At 48.9% G+C, this 21,577-nt stretch overlaps 4 protein-coding genes across 4 annotated transcripts; 1 reads left to right on the top strand and 3 right to left on the bottom strand.

The window, feature by feature from the left end:
* Nucleotides 1–1,649: 1,649 nt before the first annotated feature.
* RhiXN_05748 (Retrotransposable element Tf2 protein) lies at nucleotides 1,650–6,478 on the bottom strand (the record flags this gene model as incomplete). Its single annotated transcript, XM_043325564.1, has 4 exons — nucleotides 1,650–1,738; nucleotides 1,771–5,007; nucleotides 5,070–6,407; nucleotides 6,472–6,478. The coding sequence occupies 4 exons, from the start codon at nucleotides 6,476–6,478 to the stop codon at nucleotides 1,650–1,652; spliced, it is 4,671 nt and encodes a 1,556-aa protein (XP_043180996.1).
* Nucleotides 6,479–8,264: 1,786 nt separating this feature from the next.
* RhiXN_05747 (Retrotransposable element Tf2 protein) lies at nucleotides 8,265–11,615 on the bottom strand (the record flags this gene model as incomplete). Its single annotated transcript, XM_043325563.1, has 2 exons — nucleotides 8,265–8,925; nucleotides 8,983–11,615. The coding sequence occupies 2 exons, from the start codon at nucleotides 11,613–11,615 to the stop codon at nucleotides 8,265–8,267; spliced, it is 3,294 nt and encodes a 1,097-aa protein (XP_043180995.1).
* Nucleotides 11,616–11,692: 77 nt separating this feature from the next.
* Nucleotides 11,693–13,045, bottom strand: RhiXN_05746 (Retrotransposable element Tf2 protein; the record flags this gene model as incomplete). The annotated part of the gene is made up of 2 exons (XM_043325562.1): nucleotides 11,693–11,962; nucleotides 12,017–13,045. 2 exons carry the CDS (start codon nucleotides 13,043–13,045, stop codon nucleotides 11,693–11,695), a joined length of 1,299 nt encoding a protein of 432 aa, XP_043180994.1.
* A 3,144-nt stretch (nucleotides 13,046–16,189) lies between these two features.
* On the top strand, nucleotides 16,190–20,898 carry RhiXN_05745 (Retrotransposable element Tf2 protein; the record flags this gene model as incomplete). The annotated part of the gene is made up of 2 exons (XM_043325561.1): nucleotides 16,190–17,538; nucleotides 17,622–20,898. The coding sequence occupies 2 exons, from the start codon at nucleotides 16,190–16,192 to the stop codon at nucleotides 20,896–20,898; spliced, it is 4,626 nt and encodes a 1,541-aa protein (XP_043180993.1).
* Nucleotides 20,899–21,577: the final 679 nt, after the last annotated feature.

The raw sequence follows: 21,577 nt of genomic DNA, 5'->3' as shown, positions 1-21,577 counted from the left end.
AAATATATATAAATTCAGCTGAGTAGATAAACAGTAACAAGTAATATTTCTCTTGTTTGTAGTATTTATTATTCAAGATTCTATCTTGTGGCTACACACAGAAATATTCAGGGTCCCCCCTGTTGCATAGGCAAGTGCTCCGGCGCTTAATCAGCCCTTAAGCGCCAACACACTAAATGCGCCTTTTCTCCATCACCCGGGCATCCCACACTGCCGAATTGCTTGCGCTTAGGTGCGCCTGTTCGTGCGCTCCAGAACGCTGGGTCAAACTCCCAAAACGGACAACATTTGGCAGAGTTATGCCCCATTTACTGTAAGTACCCAATGCAGCGGTATCTTACCTTTGGGACTGTTTACTCCAAGGATGAAACACTTAGCCTTGGGACATCTAAGGACCCACACAGGTAAATACTGCCTTGGGGCAAACATTGCCTTGGGGCAAATATTAGGATCTGTTGTTTGTTTACTATGTACCAAAGTATTGGCTCCCTCAAGTGTTTCAGTTGCCACATGTACCTCCTGTACCCCCTCTTGTTATCAATCATGTATATACTTGTTTGTGCGCCTTCTCAGGGTATAAAAGGACCCTGTGAAGACGCTTCTAATGGATCCACTTATCCATTTATCCACTCTTATATATTGACATACACACACAAGCCTTTAACAGCTTATCTGCGCATTTACTTTAGTGATTGACTCACTGTAAATAGCATAGGAGGTTATTTGGTGCACTAAGACCATAGGCCAGTCCCAACAGACACAGGGTAACCTATTAGTGTACTTACTGCAACCCTGTGCCCCTTGACTGTCACAGTTGTTGAGTTCAACATTGAGTATAGTGCAACAATACTGTAAGGATTGTTGTGTGTCCTAGACGTCTGTAAGGACGTCGAGGGTGTGGGCGCTTGTGGCCGTGTGACTAATAAAGTAAAACCGCTTAAGGCGGCGACGGGGTACCCTATGACGACGAACTAACCAACTACAGTGACCACACGCTATAAGGCAATGGCGGGCTATGTATGTACAGCAAGGACAACGCTTAAGGCGTGTATCTAAGTGGCTTACTGGGCTGTAAGTGTTGTACACCACTGTAAGGTGGGTACTTGCTAGTGAAGGTGGGCGCTTAAGGCCGTACTACTACAAGCACACGTATGTAACTAACTTATCTAAGGCTATACTACTAGCGCTTAAGGCGCTCTAATGCTATCTACTGCTGACGAAGGGGCCAGAGGCCTGGGAGGTGTGGTAGGTGAAGGTAGGGGGGTAACGTCAGCTGAACTTCTGGGGGCCGGTTACTTAACTGGCTGGGTCCTCCTCAATGAATATGAGACGAGGTAAAATCAACTTGGGATCTCCAAGCGATTTTCCTGCTGTATATATAGACAAAACTGCTAACTACATGTGGTCTGTGCGTGTGTGAATAGAAGCCTACATGTGAAAAGAGAAGCGTGCTGCGGGCTGCGCAGAAGCGTGGATTATTCCTAAGCGCCCTTGGCACGGCATCTCGGCGCGGCATCTCGGCATAATAAGCGCCGAGATCACGTGATCGAAAAATAAAAGATATCAGGTCCGTAAAAAATACTAAAAATATCAGAAAAATCGTAGGAATCTAGTGGTATATGTTAGGGGATTGTAACATTGCCCCCCCCTTAAAGGCTCTTGGCGGCGTCACAAGCCTTTCTAAGTCTAGCTTGGTTGAATTGCTTGATCTCTTCCTGGCTGTGTTCCAATAGTTCTTCTGGTTCCCAGGAATTGTCCTCCGGGCCATACCCTTTCCATTTATTAGATAAAACCATTTTCCTTGTTGTTGCTTAGAGTCAATGATTTGCTCAACCTCGTACTCCTCTTCCCCTTCTATTGTTTCAGGAGGGGGCCGGTCCGGAAATGGCTGACTTGGGGATTCGTGTGTTTTAGATAGTAGTCCTACGTAGAACACGTCATGAATTTTCAGAGTTTCCGGTAGCTTGAGGCGGTACGTGTGACTGGAGATTTTTTCAGTGACTTTGAACGGTCCTAGCTGTTTGGGATCTAGCTTGTTGGAGTTTGTTCTAAGTTCCACGTTTTTTCCGTCCAGCCAGACTTTTTCGCCCACAGAGTATTCTGGTACCACTCCTTTTGTGCCTGCCATGCGTTCCTTGGTCATTCTGAGTGATGACTCCGCTTCTTGCCATTCTCGTGCTAGGGTGTTGGCTACTTGGTCGGCTTCTGGGACGTTGGCAGGAACGTTAGATGGATTCATAACTGGGTTCCTTCCGTAAACCAGCTCAAAGGGGGTTTTTCCTGTAGCGGTATGCTTAGCGTTGTTGTAAGCGTACTCTGCTAATGGCAGCCATGTGGCCCAATCTGAGTGATCTGCAGCGACATAGGACCTGAGATAGAACTCAATGAACTGGTTCACTCTTTCCGTTTGTCCATCCGATTCTGGGTGATACGCTGACAAGAAGGCGGGTTTGACTCCTAGGCGTTGATACAGTGCCCTTAGGAATTTTCCTGTGAACGTTGTCCCTCGGTCTGAGACTGTTTTGACCGGTAATCCGTGAAGTTTCCACACATGGGTGATGAACAGATCTGCAAGGCCTTTGGCGGTAACTTTCTTGGAAGTGGGGATGAAGTGCCCAAACTTGGAAAATGAATCAATTACCACTAAGATAGCGTCGTGGCCCTGTGACTTGGGAAAACCAGTGATGAAGTTGTACAAGATGGTGTGGAATGGGAACGGGGGAACTTCCAAGGGTTTAAGAGCAATGACTGGTGCGTGGGCCCTTTGATTGGCTTGGCATACCGGGCAACATTCTACCCATTCTTTTGCAGACGACTTCATTCCTGGCCACCAGTAGTTCCTGCTGAGCAGTTCCAAGGTTTGTTGTTGCCCTGGGTGTCCCGCTAGCGGTGAGTCATGGTATTCCTTCAGAAGGCGCTCCTTCAGGGTTTCTGCGTCTGGGACAACTAGTTTTCCTTGGTACCAGAGGAGGTCTTCATCCCAATCATAATCTCTATAGGCCTTACGAATTGAGGGGGGAGCATTGTCCGCGTCTTCAGTGAGGAATTGGATAATGGGTTCCAGGGAAGGATCCTCTCTAAGTTTGGAGCGGATTTCCGTGACTATTTCTAGCTCCTCTTCTGATGTGTTGGCAAAGACCTCAGCCGGTAGCATAACTTCTGGTTCCTGGGTGGTTTCTACATAGTCTGCTCTCCTGGATAGGGCGTCTGGTTTCCCCAATTGTTTTCCTGGTCGATAATGGATCTCAAAATTGAAATCGCTCAGGAATATGCGCCATCTGGCGTGTCTTCGGTTGAAAGTCCTGGCCTGCATCCAGTATTCCAGGTTCCTGTGGTCTGTGAAGACCTGGATTGGCTTGTCTGTGGCTTCCAGGAATATTCTCCATTCTTCCAATGCCTTAATTATTGCCAGGAGTTCTTTATCGTGGGTGTCATAATTGGCTTCTGCTCCTGAGAATGACTTGGACATGTAGGCGATTGGGTGAAGGCGGTTATCTTCCCCTTGTTGGCTCAGGATAGCGCCCATGGCTACGCCTGATGCGTCCGTTTCTAGGTAATAGGGGAGATCTGGGTTCGAGTGGATTAGGACCGGGGAACGGGTGACTAGGGACTTTAATTCCTGAAAGGCTTCTTCCTCTTGGGTCTCCCAAGACCATGGGATTTCCTTTTTTGTGAGATTGTGGAGGGGGCGAGCCACGGAACTAAAGTTGGGGATGAATCGGCAAAGGTAGTTCACGAATCCTAGGAAGGCCTGGACCTGCTTGACTGTTTTAGGTTGGGGCCATGATGTAACAGCCTCGATCTTCTTCTGGTCCATGGAGAAGCCTGCAGGGGATATGACAATGCCAAGGTAATCGACTGTGGTGACGTGGAATTGACACTTAGAGAGCTTGCAGAACAACTGGTTTTTCATTAGTCTCAATAGGACTTCCCTAACGTGTTCTGGATGCTTCTTGGGGTCTTTGGAAAAGATGAGGATGTCATCCAAGTAAATCACCACTGTGACGTCAATGAGGTCTCTGAACAAGTCATTCATGAAATGTTGGAAGGCGGCCGGGGCGTTGGTGAGACCAAAGGGCATGACCAGGTACTTGAATAGCCCATACTTGGTCCTGAAGGCCGTCTTCCACTCATCTCCTTCCTTAATCCTGACGTTATTATAACCCCAACAAAGATCTAGTTTGGTAAACAGTTTTGCGTTCCTGAGCTTGGCCATCAGATCATCCTGTCTAGGGAGTGGGTAGACATTTTTCTGGGTGACATCATTTAACTTTCGGTAGTCCACAACCAGTTGTAGGGAACCATCTGCCTTCTTTACAAACATCACCGGGGCGCCTGCTGATGAAGTACTGGGGCGAATTTTGCCCGTGGCTAGTTCTTCATCAATATGTTGCTTCAGTGCTTTAGACTCCGCATCGGTCATGCCGTAGATTGGACCTGGCGTAAGTTTGGCATCTGGAGTGAGGTCAATTGATATATCGTACTCCCTATGTGGAGGGAGGACTTTGAACTCCTCTTTGCCAAACACTCTAGCAAACTCGTGGTACTGAGGGGGGAGTTCCGCCAAAGGGTCTGGGTCTGCTTCTTCCTCAGAGGCAATTTGAACTTGTTCGGGGAATGTGATAAGTCCTTGATGCCAATCAATGAGAGGGGATTCAGTTATGAGCCAAGTCATGCCAAGGATTGCCGAGGTATTGCCGATAGGACAGACAAGAAAAGGGATAGTGTGGGGATGGCCATTGGCCAAGACCGCGATTTGAACCTGGTGCCAAATGCGACCAGTCTGGGAAATAGTACCATCTAACATTCTCACAACTCGTGGATTTTCGAGTTGGGTTTTTGGGATTTTGTATTTTTCCACAATCGAGGGGGAAATGAAGTTCGACGTGGCTCCTGAGTCTATTAGGGTTTTCAAAGGTTCTGCCGGGAAGTTCTGGACATATAGATTGATGAATAGCAGTGGTTTTTTATTAGAATCCAGTCCTAGATTTACAAATTCGAATCTATCTATATTGTCCTTGTTAGTCGGGGGCTTGGCAGCAGTCCTTGACTTCAATCTTTTCCCAAACCCTCTTCTTCTGCCACCTTGACAACCTCCTTGATCGTGGCTTTCCAGCCGTTAGGGCACTGTTTGATTCCGTGACCCTTCTGACCGCATTTGACACAGAGACCGGATGCGCGGCAACGGTCCCTTTCCTCCGGGGTAACGTAGTTGGGATCCTCAGATAAGCGGACCCTGGTGGTAGTGGTGGAGGTAGAGGTGGTCGCGGTGACCGGGGTCTTGGTGGGAGCCTTCTTTGGACGGTTTTCCTCATTTTTGCGGCGGATATTGTCAATCTTTATGGACGCCGCAAAAATAGCTTTGAGTTCATTGGGGACGCTATCCTTGGTTGATAGCAGTTCCTTGACTTTCCAGTGGAGGCCTCGCGTGAACTGCGCAATATAGGCTTCCTCGTTCCAGTCTAATTCCGCCATGAGATTGCGGAACTCCGTGACGTACTCGGAGGTTGTGGTGGTTTGGGAGAGCGCCGCAATTTTCCTGGCGGCAGCCCTCTTGGCATCTGGATCATCAAACGCCTCCTTGAATTTGCCCGTTAGGGCCTGGATGGTGGTAGGAGGATTTCCCTTGCCCTTGATGATGGTTCCGATGATGGGGAGGGCCCAGTCGGCGGCCTTATCTGTCATGTGGTATAAAATCCATACCACCATCTGTTCCTCCTCATCAAACTGATCCCTGTGGAGGGTAACCCAAAGGAGCATCCGATCGAGCCATTGTGTGGCCTTCCTTCCCCTGGTGTCTCCCTTATAAGGGTTCGGTAACTCCATTTTGGGTTGTTTCACTGAAGACCCGGAGTCGAAGGGGGTGAGGGAACTGAGGGAGCGTTTAGGCGTTCCCATAGGCTCTTTTTTGGGGGCTCTTCTTGGCTCCTCTTCTTCCTTGGAGTCAAAACCTGTGCCTCTTGAAGGGCGGAAGGGGGCCTTGAGTCCAGGTCTAACCGTTCCTGGAGTGTGCGCTTCTCCCCCTGTATGAGTGGGGGGAGTGATAGGCCCAGTCAATGGGCCAGGCTTGGCTTGGGCTCCGCCCTGGTCCTTGTCTCCCACGAGGTCGTTAGTTTCCTTGCATATGGCTTTGAGCTCAGAGAGCTGTTGGCCTTGAGTGTGGATTTGGGCCTGCAAGGACCCAACTTGGCTGGTGAGGGATTGGATAGCCTTGAGGAGAGAGGCAAGGGTCGGCTCCAGTTCCATTCCGGGCAGGTGTTGCGGAGGGGGTGATGGGCCGCGAGAGGGTGGTTGGGAGCGGGCTGCCACGGAACGTTGACTGGAGCGGCTGGTAGGACGGGAGTAGGGGTGAGGGACGCCAGAGCGTGTGGATGGAATAATGGATACGGTGTGGGGAAGATAGGTGCCTGATACAGGACTTATGAGCGGTTTTTACACAGTATGTATACGCTAAACCCTTGCGTCAAATACCTAGCATTGAACAATCCCTACAACAAATCAACAGATCTGGCGATCGTGATATGAGCGGGTTTTTTGCAAGCGGGTACTTCAGCTGACTAGGGTCGCTAACTGCAGAGTTCCGGCAAAACTTGTGGTATGCGGGGGATTAGAACTCGTCTGCCTTGTAGCAATTTGGTACTACGTGGGGGTGGGGGATTTTTGATTATTATATCCCGCAAAGTAGCCCCGATCACGTGATTTCCCTTGTGCTAGTACAGGGAGTCTTCTCCTTGTTGATCAAGCCTACAAGCAAGTCAATTTTACAATGTCGTACACCACTGTAAGGTGGGTACTCGCTAGTGAAGGTGGGCGCTTAAGGCCGTACTACTACAAGCACACGTATGTAACTAACTTATCTAAGGCTATACTACTAGCGCTTAAGGCGCTCTAATGCTATCTACTGCTGACGAAGGGGCCAGAGGCCTGGGAGGTGTGGTAGGTGAAGGTAGGGGGGTAATGTCAGCTGAACTTCTGGGGGCCGGTTACTTAACTGGCTGGGTCCTCCTCAATGAATATGAGACGAGGTAAAATCAACTTGGGATCTCCAAGCGATTTTCCTGCTGTATATATAGACAAAACTGCTAACTACATGTGGTCTGTGCGTGTGTGAATAGAAGCCTACATGTGAAAAGAGAAGCGTGCTGCGGGCTGCGCAGAAGCGTGGATTATTCCTAAGCGCCCTTGGCACGGCATCTCGGCGCGGCATCTCGGCATAATAAGCGCCGAGATCACGTGATCGAAAAATAAAAGATATCAGGTCCGTAAAAATACTAAAAATATCAGAAAAATCGTAGGAATCTAGTGGTATATCTTAGGGGATTGTAACAGTAAGGCCCTTGTACAATGTAGGATGCGACAAGAGGTAATCGACCTGGGTGTTACCACGGTCGGTTGGCCTCCTTATATATTACAGAGCTATCTAATTACAAATACAACTATATGCAATACCGTATCAAATAAGAACCCCAATCCGCAGTCGGCCTTACTCATGCATACGTGTCACTGACGTGTCATAATGATGTCATCAGGTGGGGGTGGCTACGTATGCTGAGATAAGCGCAGATGGGGACGTGGCTTGGCGCTTAGCGTATGATGTCACGTGATTGAAAATGTTCTCCGATTGCCTTCATTTAAATTCGAGAAATTGGGAATAAATTCCCTGGTATCAATTGTGTCTACAACATTGTGATTGAGTGATTGTCCTGGACGTCCTTAAGGGGCGTCAAGGCAGCGGGTGCTTGTGGCCGTATAAGACTGAGTAAGGAACCACTTAAGGCGGCAAGGGTACTACCTACAACAACGAGCTACCTAACTACAATGTCCACACGCTATAAGGCGGTGACAAGCTACGTGAGTACAGTGAATCCAACGCTTAAGGCGTGTATCTAAGTAGTTACTGGGCAGTAAGGCCCTTGTACAGTTGGGAGATGCAACAAGAGGTAATCAACCTGGGTGTTACCATGGTTGGTTGGCCTCCTTATATATTCTACAAGCTAGCTAATTACAAATGTACCATATCAAATACTGTATCAAATAAGAACCCTGCTCCGCAGTTGGCCTTACTCATGCATATGTGTCACTGACGTGTCATAGTGATGTCATCAGGTGGAGGTGGCTACGTGTGCTGAGGTAAGCGCAGAAGGGGACGTGGCTTGGCGCTTAGCGTATGATAAAGCGCCAAAGTCACGTGATTGAAAAGGTTGTCTGTTTGTCTTTGTTTAAATTCGAGAAAATGGGGATAAATCCCCTGGTATCAATTGTGTCTACAACACTGCCCCCCCTCTAAGGGCCTTGGCAGCGCCAAGGGCCTTCTTTTTCATATCTTTTTCGTATTTTTCTAAAAAATTTTCCGCATTTTTTAAGTTTTCTTGGGGTTCCCACGTGTTTTCTTCAGATCCATACCCCTTCCATTTGACTTGGAAAAACCACTTCCCATTCCTTTCTTTGGCATTGGTTATCCCTTCCACCTTGTATTCTTCTTCTCCGTCCACGGTGACTGGTGGAGGGCAATTCTTGAAGGTGCGTTTTTTGTCCCTCTTGACCTTAGATAGGAGTCCTACGTAGAAGACATTGTGGATTTGCATTGTTGGAGGGAGTTCTAGGCAGTAAGCTTGGTCGGAGATTTTTTCAATAACCTTGAATGGTCCTAGGCGTTGTTCCGTTAGCTTGGGACTCAGGGTTTTGAGGTTGACATTTTTGGCGTCCAGCCAAACTTCTTCTCCAATCCCAAATTCTGTTGGGTTTCCTTGCTCTCCGGCTATCATCCGTTGTTTAGACTGCCGGAGCGCCAACTCCACTTCTTTCCACTGTGCCTCCATTGCTTGGGCCAGGTCGTCCGCTTCTGGTACATCCGTTGGTACGTTTGATGGGGTTAATGTAGGTTCCCATCCATACAAGGCTTTGAAAGGGGTCTTGCCCGTGCTGCTATGTACGGCATTGTTGTACGCAAATTCTGCCATTGGGAGCCATCTGGTCTAATACCTTTGATTAACCCCCAAGTAAGCCCTGAGAAAATGTTCAATAGAGGGGTTGATGCGTTCCGTTTGTCCGTTGCTCTGGGGGTGATAGGCAGAGGAAAAATGAGGGTCAATGCCAAGGTGTTTGTATAGAGCCCGTAAGAATTTGTTGTTGAAGACCCTCCCTTGGTTGGATATGGTCTTTTCTGGCATACCATGGCATTTCCACACATTTTCCAGGAATAGTTCCGCTAACTTGGGTGCCTTGAGTTTCTTGGAGCATTTTACAAATATCCCGTACTTTGTGAAACTGTTGACAATTACTAGGATTGAGTTGTTGCTTCCGTCCTTAGGGAGGTCTACTATCATGTTGTAAGACACGTGCTGCCAGGGCCTGACGGGGAGTTCAAGAGGCTGAGGGGGAATGGACGCGTATTTGGGCTTCCTGATCCGTTGACAAGTCTTGCAGGAATCCACGTGCCAGTAGGTGTCAGCACGGATGCCAGGCCAGTAGTAGCTCCTTGATACCAACTCCAGGGTGCGCTGTCTTCCCGGGTGTCCTGCCAAGGGACTGTTGTGGAAGATGCGGAGTAGGTCCGTCCTTAGTGTTCCAACGTCAGGGACTACAATCCGTCCTTGGTAGAAAAGTAGACCAGCCTCCATCTTGTAATCTTTAAACGCGCGTTTGATAGAAGGGGGTGCTTTGGACTTGTTTTGTAGGAACTGGAGGATTTCCTCCAGTGATTTGTCCTGGTCCAGGGATGACTCAATCTGGCGTTGTAGCTCTTTCTCCAGTGTAACTAAGGCAACGTTGGCAAATACTGGGCCTGGCAACATGGACTGGGGTTCTGGTGGAATGTCTGCGTGATCCAATTGTTGTGACAGGGCATCTGGTTTTCCCAATTGTTTTCCTGGCCTGTATATGATTTGGAAGTTATACCCGGCAAGGAGTAAGTGCCATTGTGCATGGCGTTGGTTGAATGTGCAGGATTCCTTCCAGTATTCTAGGTTGCGGTGGTCGGTAAACACAGTGACTGGGTGCTTGGTTCCTTCTAAGAAGATCTGCCAGTACTCAAAGGAACATATGATTGCAAGGAGTTCCTTATTGTGGGTGTTGTAGTTCTGTTCAGCACCTTTGAAGGACTCTGATAGGAACCCTAGTGGGTGCAAGCGGCCGTCTTCCTGTTGTTGGCTGAGTATGGAACCTAGAGCTGCGCCGGAGGCATCTGTTTCCAGGAAGTAGGGTTTGGACGGATCAGCGTGGCAAAGGACCAGGGCGTTGGTAATGGCATCCTTTAATCCTTGGAAGGCTTCTTGTTCCTTGGTGTCCCACTTCCACGGCGTGTCTTTCTTGACCAAGTTATGTAACGGTCTAGCCATGTGGCTAAAGTTGGCAACAAAACAACAAAGGAAGTTGGCGAATCCTAGAAACAATTGGACTTCTTTAACCTTAGTAGGTACTGGCCATTCTTGTACCGCCTGGATTTTGAGCTTATCCAGGCTAAAACCCTTATCTGAGACAATGATTCCCAGGTATTCCACAGAGGTGACGTGGAACGTGCACTTGGATGCCTTGCAGAACAGTTGGTTCTCCATTAGTTGCTTCAGGACCTCATGAACGTGTTGTGTATGTGATGCGTCATCCTTAGAGTATATCAGGATGTCATCAAGGTAAATGATGACGCATACATCCAGCAAATCCTTGAATAGTTTGTTCATGAAATGCTGAAAGGCGGCAGGGGCGTTTGTTAAGCCAAAGGTCATAACCAGGGATTTGTAGAGGCTGTACTTAGTTTGGAATGCAGTCTTCCATTTGTCACCTTCTTTTACCCATACGTTGTTGTAACCCCAATGTAAGTCTAGCTTAGTAAAGACCTTGGCACCGCAGAGCTGGGCCATGAGGTTGTCTGGATGGGGAAGCGGGTAGACGTTCTTCTTGGTGCAGTTGTTAAGGCGGCAATAATCAACAACCAAACGGCGGGAACCATCCTTTTTGGGTACGAACATTACGGGGGAACTGATAGAAGATTTACTGGGGCGGATCTTGCCTGCCTTGAGTTCATCCCTGAGCCAATCTTTGAGCGTGGCGGATTTGGCGTCAGTCATGCTATATAGCAGAGAGTTCAAGGGGCCTTCTTCTGTTAGCTTGATCCCAATGTCATAATGCCGGTGCAGGGGAAGCTTATTGAACTCTTCCTCTCCAAATACCTTGGCGTATTGATGGTATTTGGAAGGGACTCCTTTGAGGGGGTTTTGATCAGCTTCCTCCTCTTCAGCAATGGCTACATGTTCTGGTGGTGCATGGGGAAAGGAGAGGGTGCGTTGATTCCAATTGATCTCTGGATTATGGGCATCTAACCATTTCAATCCCAAGATGGCGGCGTGGGACCCTGTGTTGCAAATTAAGAAGGTCTCAGTCATATGTTTGCCATCAAAGGAGAAGGTTAGGTTAGCCTTCTTCCAAATTTTGCCAGCCTGGGGGCTCAACCCATCAAGCATAGTAACGGTGCGGGGTGAAGGGAGATCTATGAGAGGGAGGTGGAGTGCTTCCGCGGTACGGGGGTGGAGGAAAGATGAGGTGGCGCCTGAGTCTATCAGGACTTCTAGTGATTCCGCTTTTTTCTCTGGTGTGATCAAAATGGTGAAGAGTGGTGACATTTTACTACTAGATATATTACAAAATTTGATACACAAGCCAGAGTCCTTGGGGTCCTTGCGCGCGGCAGCAGGTCCCCTTAGTCTTTTCCCAATTTGGGTCCAGACTCTTTGCCAACCTTGGCGGCTTCTTTCTTGACGCCTTCCTCCTTAGGCGTGGCTTTCCAGCCAGTGCGGCATTCCGCAAATTTGTGGCCCAATTTGCCGCACTTGATGCATAGGCCTTCAGCCCTGCGGCGGTTTTGTTCCTCCTTGGAGACAAAGTTGGGGTTGCTGGAGAGGCGCCCTGGTCTTGTGGCCTGTTGGCCGGTACTTGCCCCCCTGTTGGGGGTAGTGGTGGAGGTGCCAGGCTTATTACCCCTTGGGTGGCTGGCGCGCTCTTCTCAGAGGGCGTTATTGATGACCAGAGCCGCGTTCTGCAGCTTGAGGAGTGTTGTAGGGCGCCGCTCTTGAGTAGCAATGAGGCGGCTGACCTCCCAGTGGAGGCCACGTGCAAATTGCCCACAAAGGGCAGCGTTGTTCCAGTCTAGGTCCATGGCAATGGTCCTAAACTTTGTGATGTACTCAGCGCAGGTCCCCGTCTGAGTAAGTTGTGTAATTTGCCGCTCGGCGGCTTGCGTGGCATTGGGATTCCCGAATGCAGCAAAAAACTCCGTCCTGAACTTGTCAACTGTTTGGATAAGGGCCCTGTGGGACCCGAGTTGATCGAGGTGGGGGTGAGCCCGGGCTCCTGCTACGTCCTTCATGTTCATTAGGAGGAACAACAGGACCTCCTGATCCGTGGGGAACATCCGTTGATTTAGACGTACCCATGCCAACATCCGCGTGAGCCATTGGCGGGCTTTGTTCCCTATCTTCCCTGTATAGGCGTCAGGGTGGTCCACCTTGACCGGGGCTTGATAAGCGGCTACAGGGGCCACTGGTTGTGGGACTTGGGGGGAGCGGAGTTGGATAGGCAAAGGCGGAGGGGGAGTATAGCCTCTTGGGGGGGCCCGGACTGGGGTTGGTTGAGCAAAGGCAGGGGGAGCTTTAGTGGGGTTGGCCCAGGCAACAAGGGGCGCACTAGGCGCTGGGAGAGGGTTGGTTTTTGGTAAGGGCCTGGGCGTGGCCTCAACTGCCGGGGGTTTCCGGTCTTCTGGTGTGTGCAGGACTCCACCCCTAGCCTCAATGCAAGTGAGGGCTTGATCAACTGCTCCCATCCAGTCTTGGGCTTCCTTTGTTGCTTCCTTGGTTTCTTTGAGTTCCCGCTTGAGCCGGAGGACTTGGTTTTGCAATCCCAGGATAAGGGAGATTGCTCGGCTGAGGGAGACTTCCCCATAGACCTCTGGTTCAAGGCTTGTTGACTCAATGGCAGTTGCCGGAAGAGTGGGTCCCAACTCTCCTTGATTGAGAGGGGATTGGGGACAAGCGGAACTCCGGGAACGGGTTGCCATTTCATGGGGGTATGAGCGGCCTTGGTGGGAAGCAGTGCGCTGGGAGGCGCGGGAGGAAGCGCGAGAGGGGGTACGGGAGGTAATGGTGGGCAAGATGGGGGAGATGGGGGCTGTGTAGCCAAGGGTGCCTGTATCAGGACTTATGGGGCGCTTTATTGTGCTGGCGCTAAGAGCTTGCGTCAACCGCCTAGCGTTGGACAGTCCTTATTGACCAATCAACTGCCATGTACAGGCGTGATGTGGAACAGGTTTTCTGCAAGCGGGTGGATCTGCTGATTAGCTCTGCTGACAAAGGGTGCGGTGACCGGTGGTACGCGGATGATTAGAATCTGTCTGCCTTATAGCAATTTGGTACTACCTGGGCCGACGCTAGTTTGATTATTGATAGCAAAAGGCGAGCCCGATCAGGTGATTTCCCTTGTGCTAGTACAGGGGACCTTCTTGTTTGTTGAGACTGAGTGGGGTGTGCTTGGTGGGCACAGTTTGCAACCAACTTAAGGTCAATTACCTAGTGTCCTGGACGTTGTTATGGATATGACATTTCTTCTTTAATCTGTACTTATTTTATTAATTACACTAGTAATCTCACAGTAAATAAATGAGATAAAGATGCGAACTAAGGTTTTCAAGGTCCCTCTATCCAATAGTGACCTTTACAAAACCTACAAAGCTCAGGAATGCCCTTAATATGCGATGCCTTTTGCATATATGCTGTTTTCTCACTCATTTAAATATATATAAATTCAGCTGAGTAGATAAACAGTAACAAGTAATATTTCTCTTGTTTGTAGTATTTATTATTCAAGATTCTATCTTGTGGCTACACACAGAAATATTCAGGGTCCCCCCTGTCGCATAGGCAAGTGCTCCGGCGCTTAATCAGCCCTTAAGCGCCGACGCACTAAATGCGCCTTTTCTCCATCACCCGGGCATCCCACACTGCCGAATCGCTTGCGCTTAGGTGCGCATGTTTGTGCGCTCCAGAACGCTGGGTCAAACTCCCAAAACGGACAACATTTGGCAGAGTTATGCCCCATTTACTGTAAGTACCCAATGCAGAGGTATCCTACCTTTGGGATTGTTTACTCCAAGGATGAAACACTTAGCCTTGGGACATCTAAGGACCCACACAGGTAAATAATGCCTTGGGGCAAACATTGCCTTGGGGCAAATATTAGGATCTATTGTTTGTTTACTATGTACCAAAGTATTGGCTCCCTCAAGTGTTTCAGTTGCCACATATACCTCCTGTACCCCCTCTTGGTATCAATCATGTATATACTTGTTTGTGCGCCTTCTCAGTGTATAAAAGGACCCTGTGAAGACGCTTCTAATGCATCCATTTATCCACTCTTATATATTGACATATACACACAAGCCTTTAACAGCTTATCTGCGCATTTACTTTAGTGATTGACTCACTGTAAATAGCATAGGAGGTTATTCGGCGCACTAAGACCATAGGCCAGTCCCAACAGACACAGGGTAACCTATTAGTGTACTTACTGCAACCCTGTGCCCCTTGACTGTCACAGTTGTTGAGTTCAACATTGAGTATAGTGCAACGATACTGTAAGGATTGTTGTGATTGAGTGATAGTGTTTCAATCCACCATAACCCCTATATTGTAGATAGCTTTATCTACAATATCTCATAAATCCTAGATATATTTTAGGTAAACCCCATAAGTCTTAAGTCTTACTTAAGCATATATAAGTCCTATACTTATTAGGCCAATCCCATAAATCCTGTACATTAGTCAGGTAACCCTCTTACTTAAGGTACTATCCCAGAGACCTTAAGTATACATACCCTTAGTCACTTAGGCTTAAGTAACATTAGTCTAAGGTACTACACATAACCAACCACCTGCACTTCATAGTTGCTAGACTATTTGTTAGGAGTTGTTATTCCTGATAACCTAGCCTATATTGTGCATATATTCTGTGCATATATTCTGATTCTTAATACTAGTTCTTAGTTATTCCCATATACATTTTGTATATAGTAATTCTTTCTTACTCCTGTACTTACACAACTCTTAACACTATGTGAAAGAGAAGTGTTGTAGACACACTCGATACCAGGGGATTTATTCCCATTTTCTTGGATTTAAACGAAGGCAAACGGACAACATTTTTGATCACGTGACTTTGGTGCTTATATCATACGCTAAGCGCCAAGCCACGTCCCCTTCCGCGCTTACCTCAGCACACGTAGCCACCTCCACCTGATGACATCACTATGACACGTCAGTGACACGTATGCATGAGTAAGGCCAACTGCGGAGCAGGGTTCTTATTGGATTGCATATTGGATATGATGTATTTGTAATTAGTCACTCTGTAGAATATATAAGGAGGCCAACCGACCATGGTAACACCCAGGTCAATTACCTCTTGTTGCATCTACCATTGTACAAGGACCTTAGGTCCAGTAAATACTTAGTTACTTAGTTTCAGGTTGCCTTAAGCAACTTCTTGGTTATACTTAGTTAGCTTGCCATTGCCCTTATAGGCTTGGTTGCCGTAGTATAGTTGGTTGTTGTTGTAGGTAGCTTGCCCACCGCCTTAAGCAGCTCTTACTTAGTCTTACCCAGCCGCAAGCGCCTGCCTCCTTGACGTCCTTATAGACGTCTAGGACACTAGGTAATTGACCTTAAGTTGGTTGCAAACCGTGCCCACCAAGCACACCCACTTAGCTACAACAAACAAGAAGACCCCCTGTACTAGCACAAGGGAAAACAGGTGATCGAGCTTGCCTTTTGCTGTCAATAATCAAACCAGCGTCAGCTCCACCTAGTACCAAATTGCTATAAGGCAGACGGGTTCTAATTGTCCGCATACCCACGGTTGCCGCACCTGTTACCAGCGACCTCAGACAGCAGATACACCCGCTTGCAGAGACAAGACCCTACATTACGCCCGCCCATGGCTGTAATTAGCGGCACTTACTGTCCAACGCTAGGTTGTTTGACGCAGAGGTTTAGCGTTTGCATAACAAAGCGCTCATAAGTCCTGATATAGGCACTACCTGGCTACACAGCCTGTCACCCTCTCCCATTCCACCATTCTCTCCCGCACTCCCACGCGCTCTTCTTTGCGGGCCTCTTCTCACGCTGGCCGCTCCTATCCCCAACCTTCCATGGCAACCCGCTCCAGGACAGCCTCTCAAGCCCAATCCCCCTTCGATCAGGGATACATGGAACCCACACTTCCGTCAGCCACCTCTGTTGAATATGGCAAGGTATCCCTCAAACGAGTCACACGGCTCCTCCTCGGCCTCCTTGGCCAAGTCAAACGCCTCAAGCAAGAAATTGCCAAAATCAAGGAAGCCGGAATCGAGACCTGGACAAACGTCAAAAACATCTCCCAAACCGTCAATGTTGTCAAGGATGGGCTTAGGTCCCTCCAGTCCCATGGTCCCCAAACACCCAAAGGGCCCCAAGCCAAAATTGTGGAAGAAACGCCACGCCCCTTACCAAAAACCGAGCCTGTTGGATTGGTTAGTGGGATCCCCTTCTGGTCAGAAGCACCCAAAGTCCTCCCCGGCCTGGCACAGCCAACCCCAAGAAGAGCCGCTCCCCCACAAGTCCCATCTCCCCCTCCGTCTCCGCGTCTCCAATCCCCAATTGGAACAACTGCCCCTCCACCTCTGGCTCCAGTCGCCGCCTATCCTGCTCCGGTCAAGGTTGACCACCCCAATGCCTACACAGGCAAAATAGGGAGCAAAGCCAAGCAATGGCTGACTCGGATGCTAGCCTGGACCCGCCTTAATTCACGGATGTTCCCTACCAATCAAGAGGTTCTCTCCTTCCTCTTGATGAACATGAAGGATTCCGCGGGAGCATGGGCCCACCCTCACCCCGACCAGCTTGGGTCACACCAAGCAATCATCCAAACGGTTGAGGGGTTCAAATTGGAGTTTTTGGCAGCATTTGGTGACCCTGACGCCACAAGGGCTGCCGAGCGGAAGATCACCACCCTTACCCAGTCCGGCACGTGCACAGACTATATCACAAAGTTCAGAACCCTTGCCATGGAACTGGACTGGAACGACGCGGCCCTCAGAGGTCAGTTTGCCCAAGGCCTCCATTGGGAGGTTAGCCGCCAAATTGCAACGCGCAAGACTCGCCCGCGTACCCTCCTCGAGCTGCAGAACGCAGCACTTGTCATCGACAATGCTCTCCGCAAAGAGCGAGCTAGCCACCCACCAAGGGATAATAAGCCTAGCAAATCATCCAACCCCGCAAGGGGGACAAGTACCGGCCAACCAAACACCGGTTCAAAGAGACTCTCCAATGACCCCAACTTTGTGTTGGAGGAAGAACGTAACCACCGCTGCGCCGCAGGCGCCTGCATCAAATGCGGCAAAATGGGCCATAAGTTTGCGGAATGCCGCACGGGCTGGAAGGCTACCCCTATTGAGGACAAGGGGAAAGCCAAGGAAACCGCCAAAATTGGCAAAGACTCTGAGTACCAATTGGGAAAAGAGTAAGGGTACCTGCTGCCGCGCGCAAGGACCCCAAGGACTCTGAGCTTGTTGAAATCTGTAATATATTGAATAGTAACAATAGAATATCCCCACTCTTCATGATTTCAATTAAGCCAGCAAAACAAGCGGAACATTTAGAAGTCCTGATAGACTCAGGCGCAACATCTTCTTTCCTCCACCCTTGTACTGCGGAATCACTCCGCCTTCCCCTCATAGATCTCTCTTCACCCCGCACTGTCACTATGCTCGATGGGTCAAGCCCCCAGGCCGGAAAAATCTGGAAGAAGGCTAACCTGACTTTCTCCCTTGATGGTAAAAAAATGACCAAGACCTTCCTCATATGCAACACAGGGTCTCACGCCGCCATCCTGGGATTGAAATGGTTGGACGCACACAACCCAGAGATTGATTGGAACGCGCAAACCCTCTCCTTTCCCCATACACCACCAGAACACGTGGCCATTGCTGAAGAGGAGGAAGCTGATCAAAACCCCCTAGAAGGAGTACCCCCAAAATACCATCAGTACGCCAAGGTATTTGGGGAGGAAGAATTCAACAAGCTTCCCCCACACCGGCATTACGACATTGGAATTGAACTCACCAAGGAAGGTCCCCTTAATTCGCTTCTCTATAGTATGACCAACGCTGAGTCCGCTATGCTCAAGGACTGGCTTAGGGACAAACTCAAGGCGGGCAAAATATGTCCTAGCAAGTCTTCCATCAGCTCCCCCGTGATGTTTGTCCCTAAAAAAGACAGTTCCCGTTGTTTAGTTGTTGACTACCGTCGCTTGAATAACCAGACAAAAAAGAACGTTTACCCGCTACCCCGTCCCAACAACCTCATGGCCCAGCTCCGCGGCGCCAAGGTATTCACCAAATTAGATCTAAGATGGGGTTACAACAACGTCCGCGTCAAAGAGGGGGACAAGTGGAAAACTGCCTTCCAAACAAAGTATGGCCTTCACGAGTCCCTGGTAATGACCTTTGGTTTAACAAATGCCCCTGCCGCCTTCCAGCACTTCATGAACGAACTGTTCAAGGATTTATTGGATGTATGCGTCATCATCTATCTTGATGACATCCTCATTTACTCTAAGGATGACGCTTCCCACACCCGGCACGTCCATGAAGTCTTACAGCGTCTTATGGAAAATCAACTATTCTGTAAGGCCTCAAAGTGCACCTTCCACGTGACATCTGTGGAATACCTGGGTATTATAGTCTCGGATAAAGGCTTCAGTTTGGATAAGCTCAAGATCCAGGCTGTCCAAGAATGGCCTACTCCTACCAAAGTCAAAGAGGTCCAATCATTCCTGGGATTTGCCAACTTCCTCCAACGATTTGTTGCCAATTTCAGCCACATGGCTAGGCCGTTACACAACCTAGTCAAGAAGGACACCCCTTGGAGATGGGATGCAAAGGAACAAGAAGCTTTCCAAGGGTTGAAGGACGCAATCACCAACGCCCCTGTCCTCTGCCACGCGGACCCTACCAAACCCTACTTCTTGGAGACAGACGCATCCGGCGCGGCCCTTGGTTCTATACTCAGTCAACGGCAGGAAGACGGTCGCCTACACCCCCTTGGCTTCCTCTCTGAATCATTCAAGGGAGCCAAGCAGAACTACAACACACACAATAAGGAGCTCCTAGCAATCATTTGCTCCTTTGAGTACTGGCGCATATTCCTGGAGGGAGCTCTACACCCCATCACCGTATTCACCAATCACCGTAACTTGGAATACTGGAAAGAATCTTGGACGTTCAACCGCCGCCATGCAAGATGGCACCTCTTACTGGCCAGATATAACTTCCAGATAGTGTACCGTCCCGGCAAACAATCCGGTAAACCCAATGCCCTGTCACAACGATCTGACCATGCGGACATTCCCCCTGCCAATCAGACAATGCTGCCTGACCCTGTATTTGCCAACGTTGCCCTAGTTACCCCCGAGAAGGAGCTCCAATGCCAGATTGAAGGCGCCCTTGACCAAGACGAATCGCTAGAGGAAATATTACAATTCCTCCAAAATGAGTCAAAGGCACCTCCGTCCATCAAACGCGCGTTCAAAGATTACAAAATGGAAGCGGGCCTACTCTTCTACCAAGGACAAATTGTGGTCCCTGACGTTGGAACGCTGAGGACGGAACTACTTTGTATCTTCCATGACAGCCCATTGGCTGGACACCCCGGGAGGCAGCAAACGTTGGAGTTAATCTGCAGGAATTACTATTGGCCCGGCATCCGCGCCGACACCTACTGGCACGTGGATTCCTGCAAAACCTGCCAACGTATTTGCAAACCTAAGTATGCTTTGATTCCTCCGCAACCCCTAGAACTCCCATCCAGACCCTGGCAACATATCTCCTATGACATGATAGTAGATCTGCCCAAGGACGGGAATTCCAACTCAATCCTGGTTATTGTCAACAGCTTCACTAAATACGGCATCTTCATCAAATGTTCAAAAAAATTGAAAGCGCCTGAACTAGCAGACCTATTCCTGGAAAATGTCTGGAAACGCCATGGTATGCCAGAGAAGACAATATTGGACAGGGGAAGGGTATTCAACAATAAATTCCTGAAAGCCCTGTACAAACGCTTAGGAATAGACCCCCACTACTCTTCAGCCTACCACCCCCAAAGTGATGGGCAGACAGAACAAGTAAACCCGTCCATCAAACACTTCCTAAGGGCATACTATGGCATCAACCAACGGGACTGGACAAAGTGGCTCCCCATGGCGGAATTTGCTTACAATAACGCCGTACACAGTAGCACCGGAAAAACTCCTTTCAAAGCCCTGTACGGATGGGAACCCACCTTAACCCCATCCAACGTACCAACAGATGTTCCAGAAGCAGACAACCTTGCCCAGACAATGGAGGCTCAATGGAAGGAGGTAGAATCTGCCTTACGGCAATCTAAGCAACGGATGGTAGCCGGAGAAGACAAAAACCCAATAGAATTTGAGATTGGAGAGGAAGCATGGCTGGACTCCAAGAACGTAAATCTCAAGACCCTGAGCCCTAAGTTAACCAAGCAACGCTTAGGGCCATTCAAAGTTACTGAGAAGATATCCGACCGCGCCTACCGACTTGAGCTACCCCCAACTATGCGTATCCACAACGTCTTCTATGTGGGACTCCTATCCAAGGTCAAAAGGGACAAAAAGCGCACCTTTGAAAATCGTCCCCCACCAGTCACCATAGACGGAGAAGAGGAATATGAAGTGGAAGGGATCACTGATGCCAAAGAAAGGAACGGAGAATGGTTTTTCCGAGTCAAATGGAAGGGTTATGGGTCAGAAGAAAACACATGGGAACCCCAAGAAAACTTAAAAAACGCCGAAAAAATTTAAGAAAAATACGAAAAAGACATGAGAAGGAAGGCCCTTGGCGCCGCCAAGGCCCTTAGAGGGGGGGCAGTGTCGTAGACACACTTGATACCAGGGGATTTATTCCCATTTTCTTGGATTTAAATGAAGGCAAATGGACAACATTTTCGATCACGTGACTTCGGCGCTTATATCATACGCTAAGCGCCAAGCCATGTCCCCTTCCGCGCTTACCTCAGCACACATAGCCACCTCCACCTGATGAAATCACTATGACACGTCAGTGACACGTATGCATGAGTAAGGCCGACTGCGGAGCGGGGTTCTTATTGGATTGCATATTGGATATGATGTATTTGTAATTAGTCACTCTGTAGAATATATAAGGAGGCCAACCGACCATGGTAACACCCAGGTTGATTACCTCTTGTTGCATCTACCATTGTACGAGGACCTTAGGTCCAGTAAATACTTAGTTACTTAGTTTCAGGTTGCCTTAAGCAACTTCTTGGTTATACTTAGTTAGCTTGCCATTGCCCTTATAGGCTTGGTTGCCGTAGTATAGTTGGTTGTTGTTGTAGGTAGCTTGCCCACCGCCTTAAGCAGCTCTTACTTAGTCTTACCCGGCCGCAAGCACCTGCCTCCTCAACGTCCTTACAGACGTCTAGGACAAGAAGTGTGCCACAGGCTGTGCAGAAGCATG

The sequence above is a fragment of the Rhizoctonia solani genome, chromosome 6 (genome assembly GCF_016906535.1).
Source record: "Rhizoctonia solani chromosome 6, complete sequence".
Classification (NCBI taxonomy): Eukaryota; Fungi; Basidiomycota; class Agaricomycetes; order Cantharellales; family Ceratobasidiaceae; genus Rhizoctonia; species Rhizoctonia solani.
This window is presented reverse-complemented; position numbering and strand designations above follow the sequence as displayed.